We start from the raw sequence: 14,395 nt of genomic DNA, 5'->3' as shown, positions 1-14,395 counted from the left end.
CGGGCGGTGGACAGCCTCTTGCCTCCAGGTGTTTTCGTTTCAGCCACTCCCAAGTGTTGTCTTAGAAGAGAGTCATAGCCAGCACTCCACTTCCTTCAGCTCAGAAATGACCCCTGACCAATGCAACTGAGACCTAGGAGCCAAAGCTGGGACGCTGAGTCACAGTGAGGCCTGCGAGAACTATACAGAGGTGATCTGAGGACAGGACACAGTGCTCTGACCTCAGGTGGCAGAAAGGACAATGGGCCTGGGTTTGAGTTGCCTGAGCTCGCACGGCGAATGCATCATGAAGCCAGGCTTGGGCACGAGCCCAGTCTTTTGCTGCTGTGCCTTTCCAAACTTGAGGCCTCCGTGGCCTTGACTCCCACTCTGTGTGCCATGCCTTGGGAGAGGAGCAGGTTTTGAAGGCTTGGAAGTGACGGGTGGCGGGGCCGTCACAGCCTTTGCAGCAGGAGGAGTCGGTTCGTGTAGCCTTCCTCCTGTGCCTGCTGCGCGTGCTGACTCCGCCTCTCTTGGCAGCTGCCCCAGAGACGCCACTAGTGCGGGTCTCCTGAGAGCCAAGGTGGAAGCTGGCACTTCTGGGAGAGGGGAGGCATCCTGCATGGAGCCACAGCTTTAGGGAGCGCCCTGTAGCCAGCTCTGCCCCCTCCCCGACTGTAACAGTGTTGTGCCCTGTCTCCTGGTGTGTGTTGGTGATACAGCATTCCTGAAAAGCAGATTCCGGTGCGGCTCCAGAATTTCCTTCTAAGCTGCTGATGCTTATTCTGCAAGTTTTTTTTTTTTCCTCTGGAGACGGATTTTCACTCTGTTGCCCAGGCTGGAGTGCAATGGTGTGATCTTGGCTCACTGCAACCTCCACCTCCCAGGTTCAAGCAATTCTCCTGCCTCAGTCTCCCAAGTAGCTGGGATTACAGGCGTGCGCCACCACGCCCGCCTAATTTTGTATTTCCCGTTCTGCAAATTTTGATGCTGGGCTTGATTGATCTCGCCAGGAGTCGGGCAATGACACCATCACAGCTGCTGCCTCCTGACAGTGATTGTGAGACACGGGAGATGTGCCCACGTGAAGCCAGGGTGCCTTGGCACCAGTGCAGTATGGCACATACTTGGGAGAGGCAGCGCTCTGTGTGGGGATCTCTGAGACCCGGTTTGTCGGTTATGTCACGTTACCTCTCCAATAGGGCTTTGTGGCATCCAGTCAGCTGGAATGGAGCCTGTTATTGGGCTGCCTAGTCTCAGTAGGGACTGAAGGCGGAGGCCACACTTTATGCCCAGTTGACAGGCTCTGTAGCTACAGTGAATGTCTCTGAAAAGCTGGAGTATGATGGACTTACACCCTTTCAATAGCTTCATATAAGATTCCCAACAAGAATGGGTGCTTCGCAATCTGCTTGATTCCCAAATGGCAGGTGCCTACAGAAGGAAGTGGGCTTCTCTGTCTGGTCCTGACAGTTGGCTCAGGACGGCATTTTGGCAAACACTCAAAATCTGGGAAAGCTCTTGGTGCGGATGTTGTCCGCGAAAGGTGGAAAGGGAGAGGTGCTTTCTTGCGTTCCTCCCAGAGACTGGGAAGCCTGTGTGGGTGGGGCCTGGTACGGGGAGACCTGCCTGGAACTCGAGGGAGAGGAGTCATCACCACTTCCTGGCCATTCTGACCTGGAGCCTGTTCTGGCTTTTTTCTTTTTTGGGGGGATGAAGGAAGAGCAGGAAGGTGTGGTTTGACAACAGTGAGGTCTTCTCCAGTCTTGACCTGGTCTCTCAGCAGCACCAGCCTCCAGGAAAAGGGCCATGGGTCAGTCATACCCAGAGCCGTAGGAAGAGCTGGCTAGGAGAACAGCTTGGTCTTATGGCCCACAATTCATCTTAGCCGAGGTATCCTGGGACAGGAAAAATTGGTGACACAAAGATGTGACGAATCTATAGCCTGATGCCATCAGGAATTGGAAGTGTCCCCTCAAGCCACCAGGCTAGAAATAGGTGTTATCGGCTGGGTATGGTGGCTCACACCTGTAATCCCAGCACTTTGGGAGGGAAGCCAAGGCGGGCAGATCACTTGAGGCCAGGAGTTCAAAACCAGCCTGTCCAACATGGTGAAACCCCGTTTCTACAGAAAAAAAACTCAAAAAAAGAAAACAAAAATTAGCCAGGCCTGGTGGCGGGCACCTGTAATCCCAGCTACTCAGGAGGCTGAGGCAGAGAATGACTTGAACCCGGAGGTGGAGGTTGAAGTGAGTCAGCCTGGGAGACAGAGCGAGACTCTGTCTCGGGGGAAAAAAAAAAAAAAAGTTGTTATCCCTCCAAAGCAGTTTAAAATAGTCCCCTGGAATGGCTGCATTAAAGAAAAAACAAACAAAACCCGGCATCTACGATATGGCAAGGACAGAGTATTTAAGGCCCTAAATGAAGCCCCAGAATCGCCTCATGTCATCTAAACTCAGGCCCAACGAAAGAGCAAGCCTTTCTGGTCTTGTGTGAGTTCCTCCTCCCCGGGAACCACGCTGCTGCTGGGCAGAAGCTGACCAGCTTGACCTTCTGACACACTCAGAGCCCAGCTGCCGTCAGCTGTCCTCCCTGTGCTCTGAATGCCCAACAAAGGTTGTATAAACTGCCTTTCCTTAGGCCTGGAGTGGTGGTCAGTAAAGAACGGTCCCTTCTAGTTATTCAGTAGTATCTTCGCAGAACCAGGGCCTGGAATTGGTCCACACAGGTTGTTTCTCCTGACACGCTGAGTAGTTGGGAAACTGTGACGGGAACACCAGTTAGACCAGCCAGTAGGGAAGAATTCTTTTTTTTTTTTTGAGACGGCGTCTCCCTCCATCGCCCAGGCTGGAGTGCAGTGGCGTGATCTCAGCTCACTGTAGCCTCCACCTCCCGGGTTCAAGTGATTTTCATGCCTCAGCCCCCCAAGTTGCTGGGACTACAGGTGCACACCACCACACCTGGCTAATTTTTGTGTTTTTAGTAGAGATGGCGTTTCACCATGTTGGCCAGGCTGGATTTGAACTTCTGACCTCAAATGATCCACTGGCCTCCCAAAGTGCTGGGATCATGGGCTTGAGCACCGCGCCCAGCCCAGAGTTCTTACTTTTTGAGAAAAACAAGCCTCTGAATTCCATACACTCTTGGATAAAATACTGGATGTGGGGGTGAAGCACCACCCCTGTGACTCACCTTTCCTGTCTCATGGTAGTGGCACAGGAGGAAGAGGGCACTTCTGCCCATTTCACACGTTTCCACTGCTGCCGAGAAGCCTAGTCACAGACCCCTTACTCCCAGAACCAGCCTAACCCGAGAATATCATGGAATAAGAAATGGGCATTCTCTGTGTGATTCTGTACTGCCCTAGGATCTCTCTCATCCTAGTTGGCCTGCACTGGAGAGGCTGTGGCCTCATCACTGAAGCCTTCAAAAGCATCTTCAATACGTGTCTGTCTGCAAATGCAGCCTGAAATGTCTTGGACCCCTGAAAACGTCCTAACCAGCAGTGAGCTTCATTGGTTGGTGACCAGAGCCCTCCTAAATCACTCCCTTGACAGCTAGGCCAGCTTCTGCCTTTGGGTGGTGTTTCCCTTTCTAGTGCATCTGCACCCTGCGAGGCGCTGGCAGGAACAAGAGCTGGAGCCAGGACTGGCCTGAGAATTACTCTGTCGTCTGACCCGGGAGACGACGCCCTCGGCGAAAGGGCCTGGCGCCTCGTTTGAAGTCTGTGTAGCGCCCACCCTCCAGTCAGATCACAGATGGGAAATCGAGAACAGAAGGTGAGAAAACAGATTCCATGTTCACATGATTATTCTTGTTTATTGAGGTCTCTTTATTCTCCACGGGTGCTTTTTTCTCCAAGTAAACAGAGCAGGCGCAAATATCTATAATGAATAAATTTATTGTCTTACAAAAATCATTGTCTAGAAATATGGGAATACAAGAAAAGATATTTGCGGTCAGGTGTCTGGTGGTCAACAGCCAGTACAATTCATAAAGGGGGGAAATCCAAGATCCCAAACCCACAGGACAAATTCTTCCTAACAGATGTTAAAGCTTTTAACCCAAAAGGTTTGTGTTTTCAAGCACATTGCAGAGGATCAAGGATTTAGAATGAACACTGATTCATTGTCACTGAATGTCTGTAATACCACTTTGACTAGAGAGGTACATGATATGAAGCACAGTCAAAACTGAATACATTAAATTGTTATAGAGGCGAATGATATATTCAACATTGTCTTAGTACTGTAGTGTCTAAGGCACTTTCCGTAATGTCAGTTTGCTTAACTATCAACCAAAAACAGGATGCTAAGTGTTCGCTGTAACACTGTCCAAAGGGAAGGGAGAAGGAAGAATGAAGGAGTCACACCCACTGGCATGTCAACATTCAGGAAGATGGCATATGTTCTGGAGGTTCCATAAACCTCATTGACAAACTTGGAACAAGCCTCGGACACAAAACCAATATTCCCATTTTGGGCTCAAAGCAGCGGCTGAATTTGCAAGGTCAGCGTGAGGGCCTGGCTGGCGAGGGAGGGCCTTCCAACAGCTCGGCTTAGGGGTCCGCGGCTGCTGGCTCCTGACGTGAGGAGGGCGCCGGCTGAGCCAGGTGGTTCGGGAGACCATCTGGACGTCTACGTGATCCATGGCTGCCACCTGGGGCCACAGCTGCAGTGTGGCCACTATCCCTTCTATGCACAGACCAGCCCTGGCCAAGGACAGTTCCCATGAGGAGATGCGGGACACCATCGACTCGAGGGGCAGGGCCCCCCGCGGGGATGGGCATGGTAACCCCCAATGGGTGTTGCTTCCAATCCAGCCCACCCTCCTACTCTTTCCAAAGCCCCTTTCACAGTTTGCTCACTGAAATAGTGTTGATCATTATTTGAGAGAAATGAGAGAGACAAGTGCAGTTTAGAGTCCACAATGGTCTAGGAGACTTGATGTGGCTGAGGAGTCGGGGGCCACGTGAACACAGAACTAGGTGACCTGCCTGTACGACAGAGAGCATGCAGAGCGACTGAGCGACGCCCACGGCGCTGCCCCAATAACCCAGCAACCCGCAGCCAAGGGCCTGGAGTTTGTTTAAAAAGGGTTCTTACTGTGTTTTATAAAATGGTCTCTTGATGACTATATGGAAAATAGATGCAATGATGAAACAATCTGTTTAATATGTATGTCCTGTGTGTGTCTATATATAAAAAGGGGAGCAATTGTACCTAAGTCTGAAGCGGGATACAGTATGCGTAGGCTGGAGAGCCTTAAGACACAGTTGATCTTTCAGGAAGGAATTCCCGTAGCTTGCCAATTTCCTAAATCTGCAGGAGGCCCCAAGGCAGGCTGGCACCGGTGCGTTCCTAAGTGTCCCACTGTATCGCCTCCTCTGGCTTCCTGCGACTTTACTCTGACTGGGGTGGCTGCGTCTCATTGACATCACTGGTCTTACTTTCCGTGTCGTCGTCGGAGAGCTCCAGGGAAGCTCCTTCAATGTGCAGCTGGCGCCGGCCAGATCGGCTGGAAGAGAAGCTGATGGGGCCGCCCCGCCTGGAGAGAACAGGAAGCGGATGTGTGTGGGTAAACAGACAGGAGCACGTGGCTGTCAGTACGTCCAACCACTCAGTGCCGCAGAACCTTCCCCTGCACCCCTTCCTTGGACACACGACCTTGTGGGGGTGGCAGTACAATGGGAAAAGACTATGTGCCTTTCTGCCTCTCCCACAACCCTGCATGCAGAGTAGGCAAAGCAGGGTCCTCAGATAACTGGGGAGGACTTGATTCAGCCTAGGACTGTCTGTGATGGAAATGGTAAGGAAGATGGATTAAGGCCAAGCTCTACCTGCTAACCAGGGAATCAGCCAGATAGCAAATATTTTATTGAGGATTTGTGGGCCACCTAGGGACTCTGTTGCATATTTGTTTTTGTGTTTTTATAACCATTTAAAAACGTAGACACCATTCTTAGCTTGATGGCTGTACAAAAGCAGGTTATGCACCAAATCTGCCCATTGGCCAGATGTGCTGTAACCTCGGCTGAGCTGGTCTTGCAGGGCAGGGACTTCAGCTGTAGCTCTCCCACGCTCCGCCCCCTCCCTGGTACACAGCAGATCCAGTGTAGTGAGGAGGACGGCGCTGAGGAGGGCTGATGGCACCAGGTCCCAGGAGGAGCTCCTGCTCTGCTTTTTAACAGAGGCTGGGAGCTCGCCTCGCTACTGGATGTCTGGACGGGGATGGACGCCTGACGCAGCTCCAGCCTGGTGTGGTGGATTAGTGTGGTCCTCTAGTGGCTGGTGTGGTGGATTAGTGTGGTCCTCTAGTGGCTGGTGTGGTGGATTAGTGTGGTCCTCTAGTGGCTGGTGTGGTGGATTAGTGTGGTCCTCTAGTGACTGGTGTGGTGGATTAGTGTGGTCCTCTAGTGACTGGCAATGAGTGGGCTTGCTCCTCTTTCATTCTCCCCAAGGATGACTATCAAGGTCAGAAATTTTAAATGAAGTGGTTCAGGAGAAAGAATGGATCACCGGGCATGGATATAAGTAAACTTCCTCCAACCAGCTACGCCCTGAGCCTAAGCTAACCCACAAAGCAGCTGCCTGTCAGCGCGGGGCCACATGGCTGCTCACCTCAGCCGGTTCTTCAGGGTGCTGACCTCGCGGCTCAGGCCCTCGTTGGCCTCGGTGGCATCATCCAGTTCCCGCTGGAGTTTACGCCGAGATGCATTGGCACGCGTAGCTTCTTCTTCTGCTTCCTCCAGCTGGCGTTTAAGCTGCTTCATCCGAGCGTTGGCCTTCTCCATCTTGGGGAGGGTACATGAACCAAAACAAACCAAACTGGTGAGTCCAGTGTCGGCCTCTCTGCACCCCGAGTGTGGCAGTGCGGGGCTCTGCCTGTTACTCTTGTGAGCACACGTGTACACGGATGTACACACAGGCCTGGGGGCTGGTCAGAGGCTCTGTAACTGGCCTGCTGCTCTCAGCAAAGCCAGCATCTACAAAGCACACTAGGCCAAAAAAACGAAAAAATACTCAAGACTGTTTTTACCGGTGAGTTTTCTGCAGAAAAATGACAGAGTTTACTATCTTCACACACGTGACCTAGGGGACTGAAAGGGAACGGCTATTCTTGCAAAATGTGGAAGAACCAGCAATGTGGTACAATCCCCAAGCCCGGGAGGCTGTACAATGCATCTTTACACCTCCTTTCAAGGATGGGCACATCTCAGATACTATACTCGGATTCAAGCAGAAAACCACCCTGGGATGACCTGCCGCAGAACTAAGAGCCTCCCTTTAGGACCCTTCATTCCTGAGCCACACAGGGGCTGGCCAGTGCCTCGTGGGCCCAGCGCACACCACCCTCAACTGTTCTCCATGTTGCTAGGCCCCAAGGGTGGGGGTGGGAAGGGAAGGCCAGGTTGCTTGACTGAGTGAGTGAAGTTGGGGAGGGTTCAGGCCAAAGGCAGTGAAGTCCTCAGATCCATCCACCTTTCTGGCCAGTGTTTGCAGTGCGAAGTCTCACCAGGCAGAGGGCAGGGAGCGGGAGGGAGGGTACAGCTGCCCACGCTGCAGTCAGGGCAGGCCTGCCCCACAGTTGAAAGTCCTGTGGAACATTCCCTGCGCACTCAGAGAAGGGGGCCTGGATGCAGACACTGAAGCCACTCGGGTGCAGCGTGTAGTACCTCTGTCTTCCCTTCCCTTTCTATTCACTATCTCCTGGGTCCACCCTACACCCAGCCAGTATCTCATGACTGCCAGCAATGTCCAGGAACTGTACTAGGCATTAGGGAGGTAACGGAGCAAAATAGGCAGAAATCCCTGTACTCACGAAGTGCGCATTCTAGTGGAGAAAGCAGGAGCCTTACAGTTCAGTCCAGGCCTCATTGCAGCTTGCTTCCTGACCTGCTGTCCCCTCCCTCCTGTGTCTCGGGTACTGAGAGTGCCCGCCAGGAACGTGGAACAGCCCATGTTACCGAAACAGTTGTGCCACCAGCTCGTTCACTCACACGCTTCCCAGGGAGGCATTTCCTCACGTACCTGCTCTTTATACTGATCCGCATGTCGACGCTCATCCTCCACCTGCATGAAGATTTCCTTCAGCTTCTTCTCAGTGCGACGGACTAATTTGTTGGCGGCTGCTCGTTCCCTGTGAAAGTGGTCACAGTAGTTCTGAAATTCTTGAAATGATATTTTGTGTGGGGAAAAAATATTTTTTAAAGCCCTTTTTCTTTGGGAAGATGACACATGGTGGAGGCATCATGGACCTCTCTGCCCAGAATATCGTGACTAATGTGGTGCTGAGACCTTTTCCTTCTGGTCAAAATAGGAATTGCCTTTAATGTATTCTCCTCAGTAGCGAAAAAGTAGAAAAAGCAGATTATTCCTGCACGTGTAGGTATTAATTACTGTACACAGGTATTAATCACTGTACTCAGTTATCTTACTTTTTGTGTTTTTGAGATGGAGTCTCACTCTGTCGCCCAGGCTGGAATGCAATGGCACCATCTCTGCTCACTGCAACCTCCACCTCCTGGGTTCAAGCGATTCTCCTGCCTCAGCCTCCCGAGTAGCTGGGACTACAGGTGCGTGCCGCCACACCCGGCTAATTTTTCTATTTTTAGTAGAGATGGGGTTTTACTACGTTGGCCAGGCTGGTCTCGAACTCTTCACCTCAGGTGATCTGTCTGCCTTGGCCTCCCAAAGTGCTGGGATTACAGCCGTGAGCCACCGTGCCCGGCCCGAACACAGTGATCTTCTAAACAGCAAATGTTACATACAAGCTACCTGTCAGTTATACTGAACACAGACTTTTGAATATGCCATCCTTAATCACCTAAACTTTTCCCCCGAGAAACTACCCAATATATTGATTGTTTCACTTGAGAATTTACCAATTACCTCCTAAGACGCAGGGCTTTGGCAGCTCACATTGAAAAAAAAAACACCAAGGAAACAAAAAGCAAACCCTCTACACTCCCTCTTTGGTTAGAGGTGAAACAAATCCATGTTTCTAGATAGGTCTACATTGTCCCATGTGAAGGAGAGGTAACTTACTTGGAGGACTCCATGGAAGACAGAAAAAGTTATTTCGTTCCTTAACAAATATGCAAAAAGGGATAGGGATGGAGTCAGCCGACAGGGTGAGTTCTGTTAGTTCCAACCAGAAACAAACCCTTAACTGTTTGATTCAGCCCACTGGAGTCCAAGAGTGGAGTGGGAAGTCCTGGGCTGGGAGGCTGGGGAGGATGCAGGCGTTCTGGCCACGAGCCCTGCATGTCTGGGCTCCACGCTCCCCAACAAGAGGGTGAATCTGAAGGTCTACCCTGGCTCTGGGGACTATGACCTAATAGCTTTGTAAACGCCTGCCTGCCAGCAGTTGTACTGTACAATTTCTCATGCTTTAATACAATATGAAAGCTGTTAAGCAATCTTTTCCTATGGGAGAAGAAAGGCTTTGATTTCTGTCATACTGCATTTGTTCTCTGGCAGCAAACTAGCGCTTCATGGGATGCTACACGCTTGGGAAATCGACTTTGGGTAGGAGATGCAAACTCAGAGTGCCTAGGAAATCAGGGAGTGCCGTGTGGTGCGCCCTGAGCTGAGTCCTAAAGCCCAGCCTTCCCTGACTGTTCACAGAGGCCTTCTGTCCTCCCAGCCTCTGAACGCTCGCAGCTCTTCTCTCACAGCTCGCACCAACTTCTGTCTCCCACTCTGGTTATATGTGTTCTCCGCTCATGCAGTGGGGAGCTCCTCCCAAAAGGGGCATGTCTGTTTTGTCTCTGACTGAGCCTGGTTGGTAAGTTTTGGTTTATGACAGCAAAAACCTCTTACTTGGCTTCCTGCTCAAGCTGCTCCTCCAGCTGCCCAATCTTGGCCTCCAGGGCTGAGATGGTGGCCTTGAACTTGGACTTGACAGCACCCTCGAGCTCCTGCAGCTTGGCCTTCAGCTCCTTGTTCTGCCGCTCCAGTTGCTGGCGCGCGTTGTCGCTCTTCTGGGCGGCGCTGCGCTCGGCTGCTAGCTCGGCGTTCAGCGTGTCCACCTAGAGAGGAGAGAGGAGTTTATGGTCACTTGTGCCTGAGGAGTGGCACAGCCCTCCCCGGGTGACGGGCTCCTGCATGGGCCACCTGTAGCGTGGTCTTGCGGAAGCGGTCGTTGAGCAGCTCCATGTTGCTCTGCTCCTCTTCCAGCTCCTCCTCCAGCTGTGCGATCCGAGCCTCCAGACGCCGCTTCTCATCCAGCAGCGCGGACCTGGTGGGGAGAGGAGGAGGGGACAGTTCAATCCCAGCTCAGCACAGCATGGGAGCCTCAGCGAAGGCTCCTCCACCCACCCTGTTGCTGGAAACCTCAGCAGCCATCCCCGAATCCATCAGTAGGTCCCACTGATGACACTTCCAAACACCCTCCCCCACTGCCACCACCCAGATGCAGGCCTGTCATCTCTCATCCGGACCGCTGGGGTGGCCTCCCGCTGCCCTGCCTGCCTCTCTCCAGCTGTTCTCCACAGACAGCAGCCAGAGTCACTTACAAAACGCAAGCACGACCCCAGCCTCCCCCCGCTGAAACTCTTCAGTGGTTTTCAATCTCTGAGAATCAAATTCTACTCATGATGGCAAGCTCAAAAAGGCACATGATGAACCTCTGGCTCAGTAATTAAGTGGAGAAATCAACTGAATTGGAAAAAAAAGATAATGACTTTTAACAAAAAATGAATTCAGAGAAAGGTCATGTCTGAGGAACCTGCTCGCCAAAGCTAATGAACTGGAAAGTGAAGGCCCGCAGTGCCCGTTAGTGTGCACCACGGCTCCCGCTTGCGGTGTGCGGGGCTCAGCAGGACTGGCCCCGGGGTATGATGGCTGAGGCAGCCCAGGCCCAGCTAGAGAGGAGCAAACCACCTGCTGATACCAGGTGTGTGGACACCTCCAGCCTTCTCAGCAGTGTGTGTGCCTGAAGGCGACGAACCCGCCCTGGCCATGGGAGACTCACTTGCCAGAGGCGCTGTTGGCGATCTCGTCCGCCAGTTCGTCTCTCTCCTGCTCGGCATGTCGGCGGGCTCGCTCCGACGAGGCAAGTTCCTAAGCAGTGGAGACTGCGTTAAGCTCTGGCTATAAACAGTTTCCTCACTGTGGAATCTGACAGTGCCTGAAGCTACAGCGACCTTGTTCCTGTCACTGTTAACCTGTACCTCAAACTGTCATTTAGATTTGAGAAATTAAACTGGCGAAAATCTGCTCGGTGCAGACCAGCCAGGTGGTGTGTGGTGTCAGCATCTTACACAAAAATGTCCAGAGGGAAGTCTTCATTGCCATAAGGGCTTTGCTGTCACCTCCAGCGTAAGGGTGGCTATGTTCCTGCCCGTCTTGGAAAGCTGGTGCCTCTTAATATAAACTGAGCACAAACTTTATACAAACCCTGAACCCTAAGAAACCTGAGCTGTACCAACTGATGATCCTGAAGTATCTTTCACATAAACAGTTTGAGATCAAGGACGCTGGCTGCACAGACCAGTGCGGATCCAGGCAGCTGTGCAGCAACAAGGACCAACGCTCCCATAGGGAGGAGGCAGGGGGGCGCCTCCACAGGGGCTCAAGTGTTTGCGGAGCTGGGCCTCTGAGGTGGGCAAGGCCTCTTTCTTGAAGGGGACTGTGGCTCCACGGGGGGCTCTCAGAGGACTGGGCAGGACAATGGGGACAGCCCGGTGCCTGCCAGCCCACGGAAGGAACTGCCTGATGGCTGCTCTTCCACAAACTTCTTTGGAAAGATGATTTGCCACAGAAAGGAGTCAAGGGTGCATTTATCTTATAAATAAGGGAGCTGAGGCCCACCTGGATGAAGATACTGGCCCAAAGTCCCAAGGTTAGTCAGCAGCAAAAAGTCAGGGTTCCGACTCTCCGTCCAGGGCTCTTCCCAACAGCTGCCCCTTCCAAAAGATGCCGCAGTTGGCAAGAGCACACCTTGAAGGTGTCTTAGGAGCAGGGCTGCACGGGGGCGCCTCTGTCTGCTCCGGCACATGCACCTGCCTTACATGAGTGTGGGCCGAAGGCCTCTGACAGGCCCAGGTTCTAGCACATCCTGGCACACAGGGCATGGTGGGAGTCAGGAAGGAAAAAGAGGCAGCAGACAGAATGTTCCAGGCCTGATCCCAAGCCACTGACTCCACACAACTCTGCCATCTGGCCTCTGGTGTTTTGTCCTGTTGGGCCTATGAAACACTCACTGCCCACTGGCTGGGGGGGCGGTGGGGGAGCTCTAGGCAGACTGAGGGACCCAGGGGCCTCTAAGCCAGATTAACAGAGGTGTTTGAAGGAAAAAGGTCAGAAATAGGGGGAAGGGCAGGGCCAGCTTTCCAGCTCAGTCTCTTCTCCTTAACGCAGTGTGATTCAGGCCTTGCCTGAGAGTCTGAAAGAAACACTTTCAGAAAAAACAGTATGGTACAGAGAATGCCGCTTGGACATCTGGGTAATGGCCCAGGAGCGCTCTCTAGGAGGCAGGCTCCAGGAGCCACATCGCCTTTGGGGAAATGCGCATGTGGGGACCTCACCCATCAGCTCCATGATGGATACATAGAGCTTACACATCTGCTTCACTGATGAACACGCATCGTTTGTAAGTACACGTGGAACACTTACGAAAACTAACATGTTCTAGGTCCCAGAGCCCTTCTCAACATTCTGTGACCACAATGTGATAAAACTAGAAAGCAACTTAAAAAACAAGCAAATGCCAGACATTTGGAAATTTAAACCGCAAGCTTAAATTCTTCACGGGATGAAGAAGAAATCATAATAGAAATCAGAAAAATTTAGAATTACATGACAATGAAATTACTCCACATCAAAATCTGTGGGACATGATGAAAACAGATCTTAGAGGGGAATTTACAGTCTTTTATAAACATATTAGACAAGAAGCTTGAAAGCTCATGAGCTAAGTGTCCAACTCAAGAAGTCAAAAAAAACACAAGGAGCAAAAAACGGTGAGATAGACGACAGCAGGATGAAAACCTCCCGAAGCTGGCTCTCAGGTCCCCTCTCAGGGTCTGCTCGGTTTTACTGATCTGGTTTTCAGTTCCTTGTTCATTCCTGACACCGAGAGAGCCATGCTCCTTTCTTGCAAGCTCAACTCTGCCTTTGCTAATATTTTATCCAATATTTGTAGGTATTTGTATTGGGAGTTTTTTCTTATTAACTGATAATATTTATCTTTTCAGGTTTGAAGAAATTTTGATTATCCCTCATTTGTACGGTAATGTGTGTATTTAAGTGTGCCTTGCACTGTTACCATTCCTATATGCAACACTTTATCAGTCTCTGCCTCATGAGAACCTACAAAAAAGATAAATGAAGGAATAACAGGAATTCAATGAAACAAACCTCTCTCCTTTTAAGTTATCACATGAATAGTGCTTCTGTGTAAGAACAAGGCAATTTTGCAGCACCAAGGTTGGAGTTACACAGTACTTGCTGCGTAGCAACACTCAAGTATCACTTCCCTTTCCTGCACAGGGGAACAGGCCAAGAGGTGGCTTGAAAAGCTGCTCATCAGCTCCTTTGCTTTTAGCCAGGTAGAGGAATATATATGAGCAGTGTCGAAGTGATCATTTTCTGTTTCCAAACTGAAGCGACAAGAAGCTTGAGGACCATATTAAAAATGGATACTTAAAAAAAACCAAAAAATAAATAAAACAACAAAAATGTATACTGACATTACAGTGGGCTACAAAGATATTACAATTTTTTTTGATCTTGGAGAAATTTCAAGGGCAAATATACTTGTTGAACAAATGGATGAATAAATAACCAACCAACCTCCTGCAACTGAAGGATTTCTGCTTCCAGACTCTTCAATTTCTTTTCACTCTCTTTGGATTGAGCAAAAATCTCATCTCTGGATGCACGAGCTTCTTCTAATTCACGCTGATAATCCTTCATCTGAGCCTATTAATAAGAAGGTTTTGGAGTGGTTTACATTCTTAATTTTAGTTAAAAAAATTTTTTTTGAGAGATGAGCCCTATGTTGCCCAGGCTGGTGTCAAACTCAAGGCCTCAAGCATTCCTCCTGATTACAGCCGTGAGTCACTGTGCCTGGCCCCATTCTTAGATTGTAAACATGACATTTTTTATTTCTAGATTATAAAAGTAATATACTTTCATTGTAAATATAAAAGTATATGGAAATGACAAGGATATCATAAGAAAACTACAGATCAAAATGAAATCCCTTATAAATACAAATGCAAAAATCTTCAACAAAATAGTAGCAAACTGAATCTGGCAACATGTGAAAAGGATTATATACTATGACCAAGTGGGATCTATCTGAGGAATGCAAGGTTGGTGTGACAACCAAAAATGAATTAATGTAACCATATAATCATCACAATAAATGCTGAAGAAGCACTTCACAAAATCTAATACCCTTTCAA

General features: G+C 50.4%; 2 protein-coding genes across 10 annotated transcripts in view; one reads left to right on the top strand and one right to left on the bottom strand.

Annotated features, from left to right (window-relative positions):
• The window catches only part of NDEL1 (nudE neurodevelopment protein 1 like 1), a 73,082-nt gene extending 59,420 nt beyond the window's left edge, over positions 1 to 13,662 (top strand). For 2 of the 4 annotated variants that reach the window (XM_033184596.1, XM_033184597.1), the window contains exon 9: positions 3,191 to 3,479. In XM_033184596.1, the coding sequence (XP_033040487.1) occupies positions 3,191 to 3,287 (97 nt within the window). In that variant the 3' untranslated portion in view covers positions 3,288 to 3,479. Of the gene's footprint in view, positions 1 to 3,190; positions 3,759 to 13,180 lie in introns of those variants that run through there. The other 2 variants (XR_004430833.1, XM_033184600.1) reach the window with 2 other exon arrangements.
• MYH10 (myosin heavy chain 10) overlaps positions 3,791 to 14,395 on the bottom strand; it is a 157,426-nt gene continuing 146,821 nt past the window's right edge. For 3 of the 6 annotated variants that reach the window (XM_033184593.1, XM_033184591.1, XM_033184592.1), the window contains 7 exons: positions 13,779 to 13,907; positions 10,957 to 11,045; positions 10,098 to 10,221; positions 9,804 to 10,012; positions 8,010 to 8,118; positions 6,600 to 6,772; positions 5,382 to 5,526 (listed from right to left, as the gene is read on the bottom strand). In XM_033184593.1, coding sequence (XP_033040484.1) covers positions 5,382 to 5,526; positions 6,600 to 6,772; positions 8,010 to 8,118; positions 9,804 to 10,012; positions 10,098 to 10,221; positions 10,957 to 11,045; positions 13,779 to 13,907 — 978 coding nt within the window. Of the gene's footprint in view, positions 5,527 to 6,599; positions 6,773 to 8,009; positions 8,119 to 9,803; positions 10,013 to 10,097; positions 10,222 to 10,956; positions 11,046 to 13,778; positions 13,908 to 14,395 lie in introns of all 6 variants that reach the window. The other 3 variants (XM_033184595.1, XM_033184590.1, XM_033184594.1) reach the window with 2 other exon arrangements.

Source organism: Trachypithecus francoisi, unplaced genomic scaffold (assembly GCF_009764315.1).
Source record: "Trachypithecus francoisi isolate TF-2019V2 unplaced genomic scaffold, Tfra_2.0 Lachesis_group20, whole genome shotgun sequence".
Lineage (NCBI taxonomy): Eukaryota > Metazoa > Chordata > Mammalia > Primates > Cercopithecidae > Trachypithecus > Trachypithecus francoisi.
The sequence above is the reverse complement of the archived record's forward strand: the minus strand, read 5'-3'. Positions and strand labels throughout refer to the sequence as shown.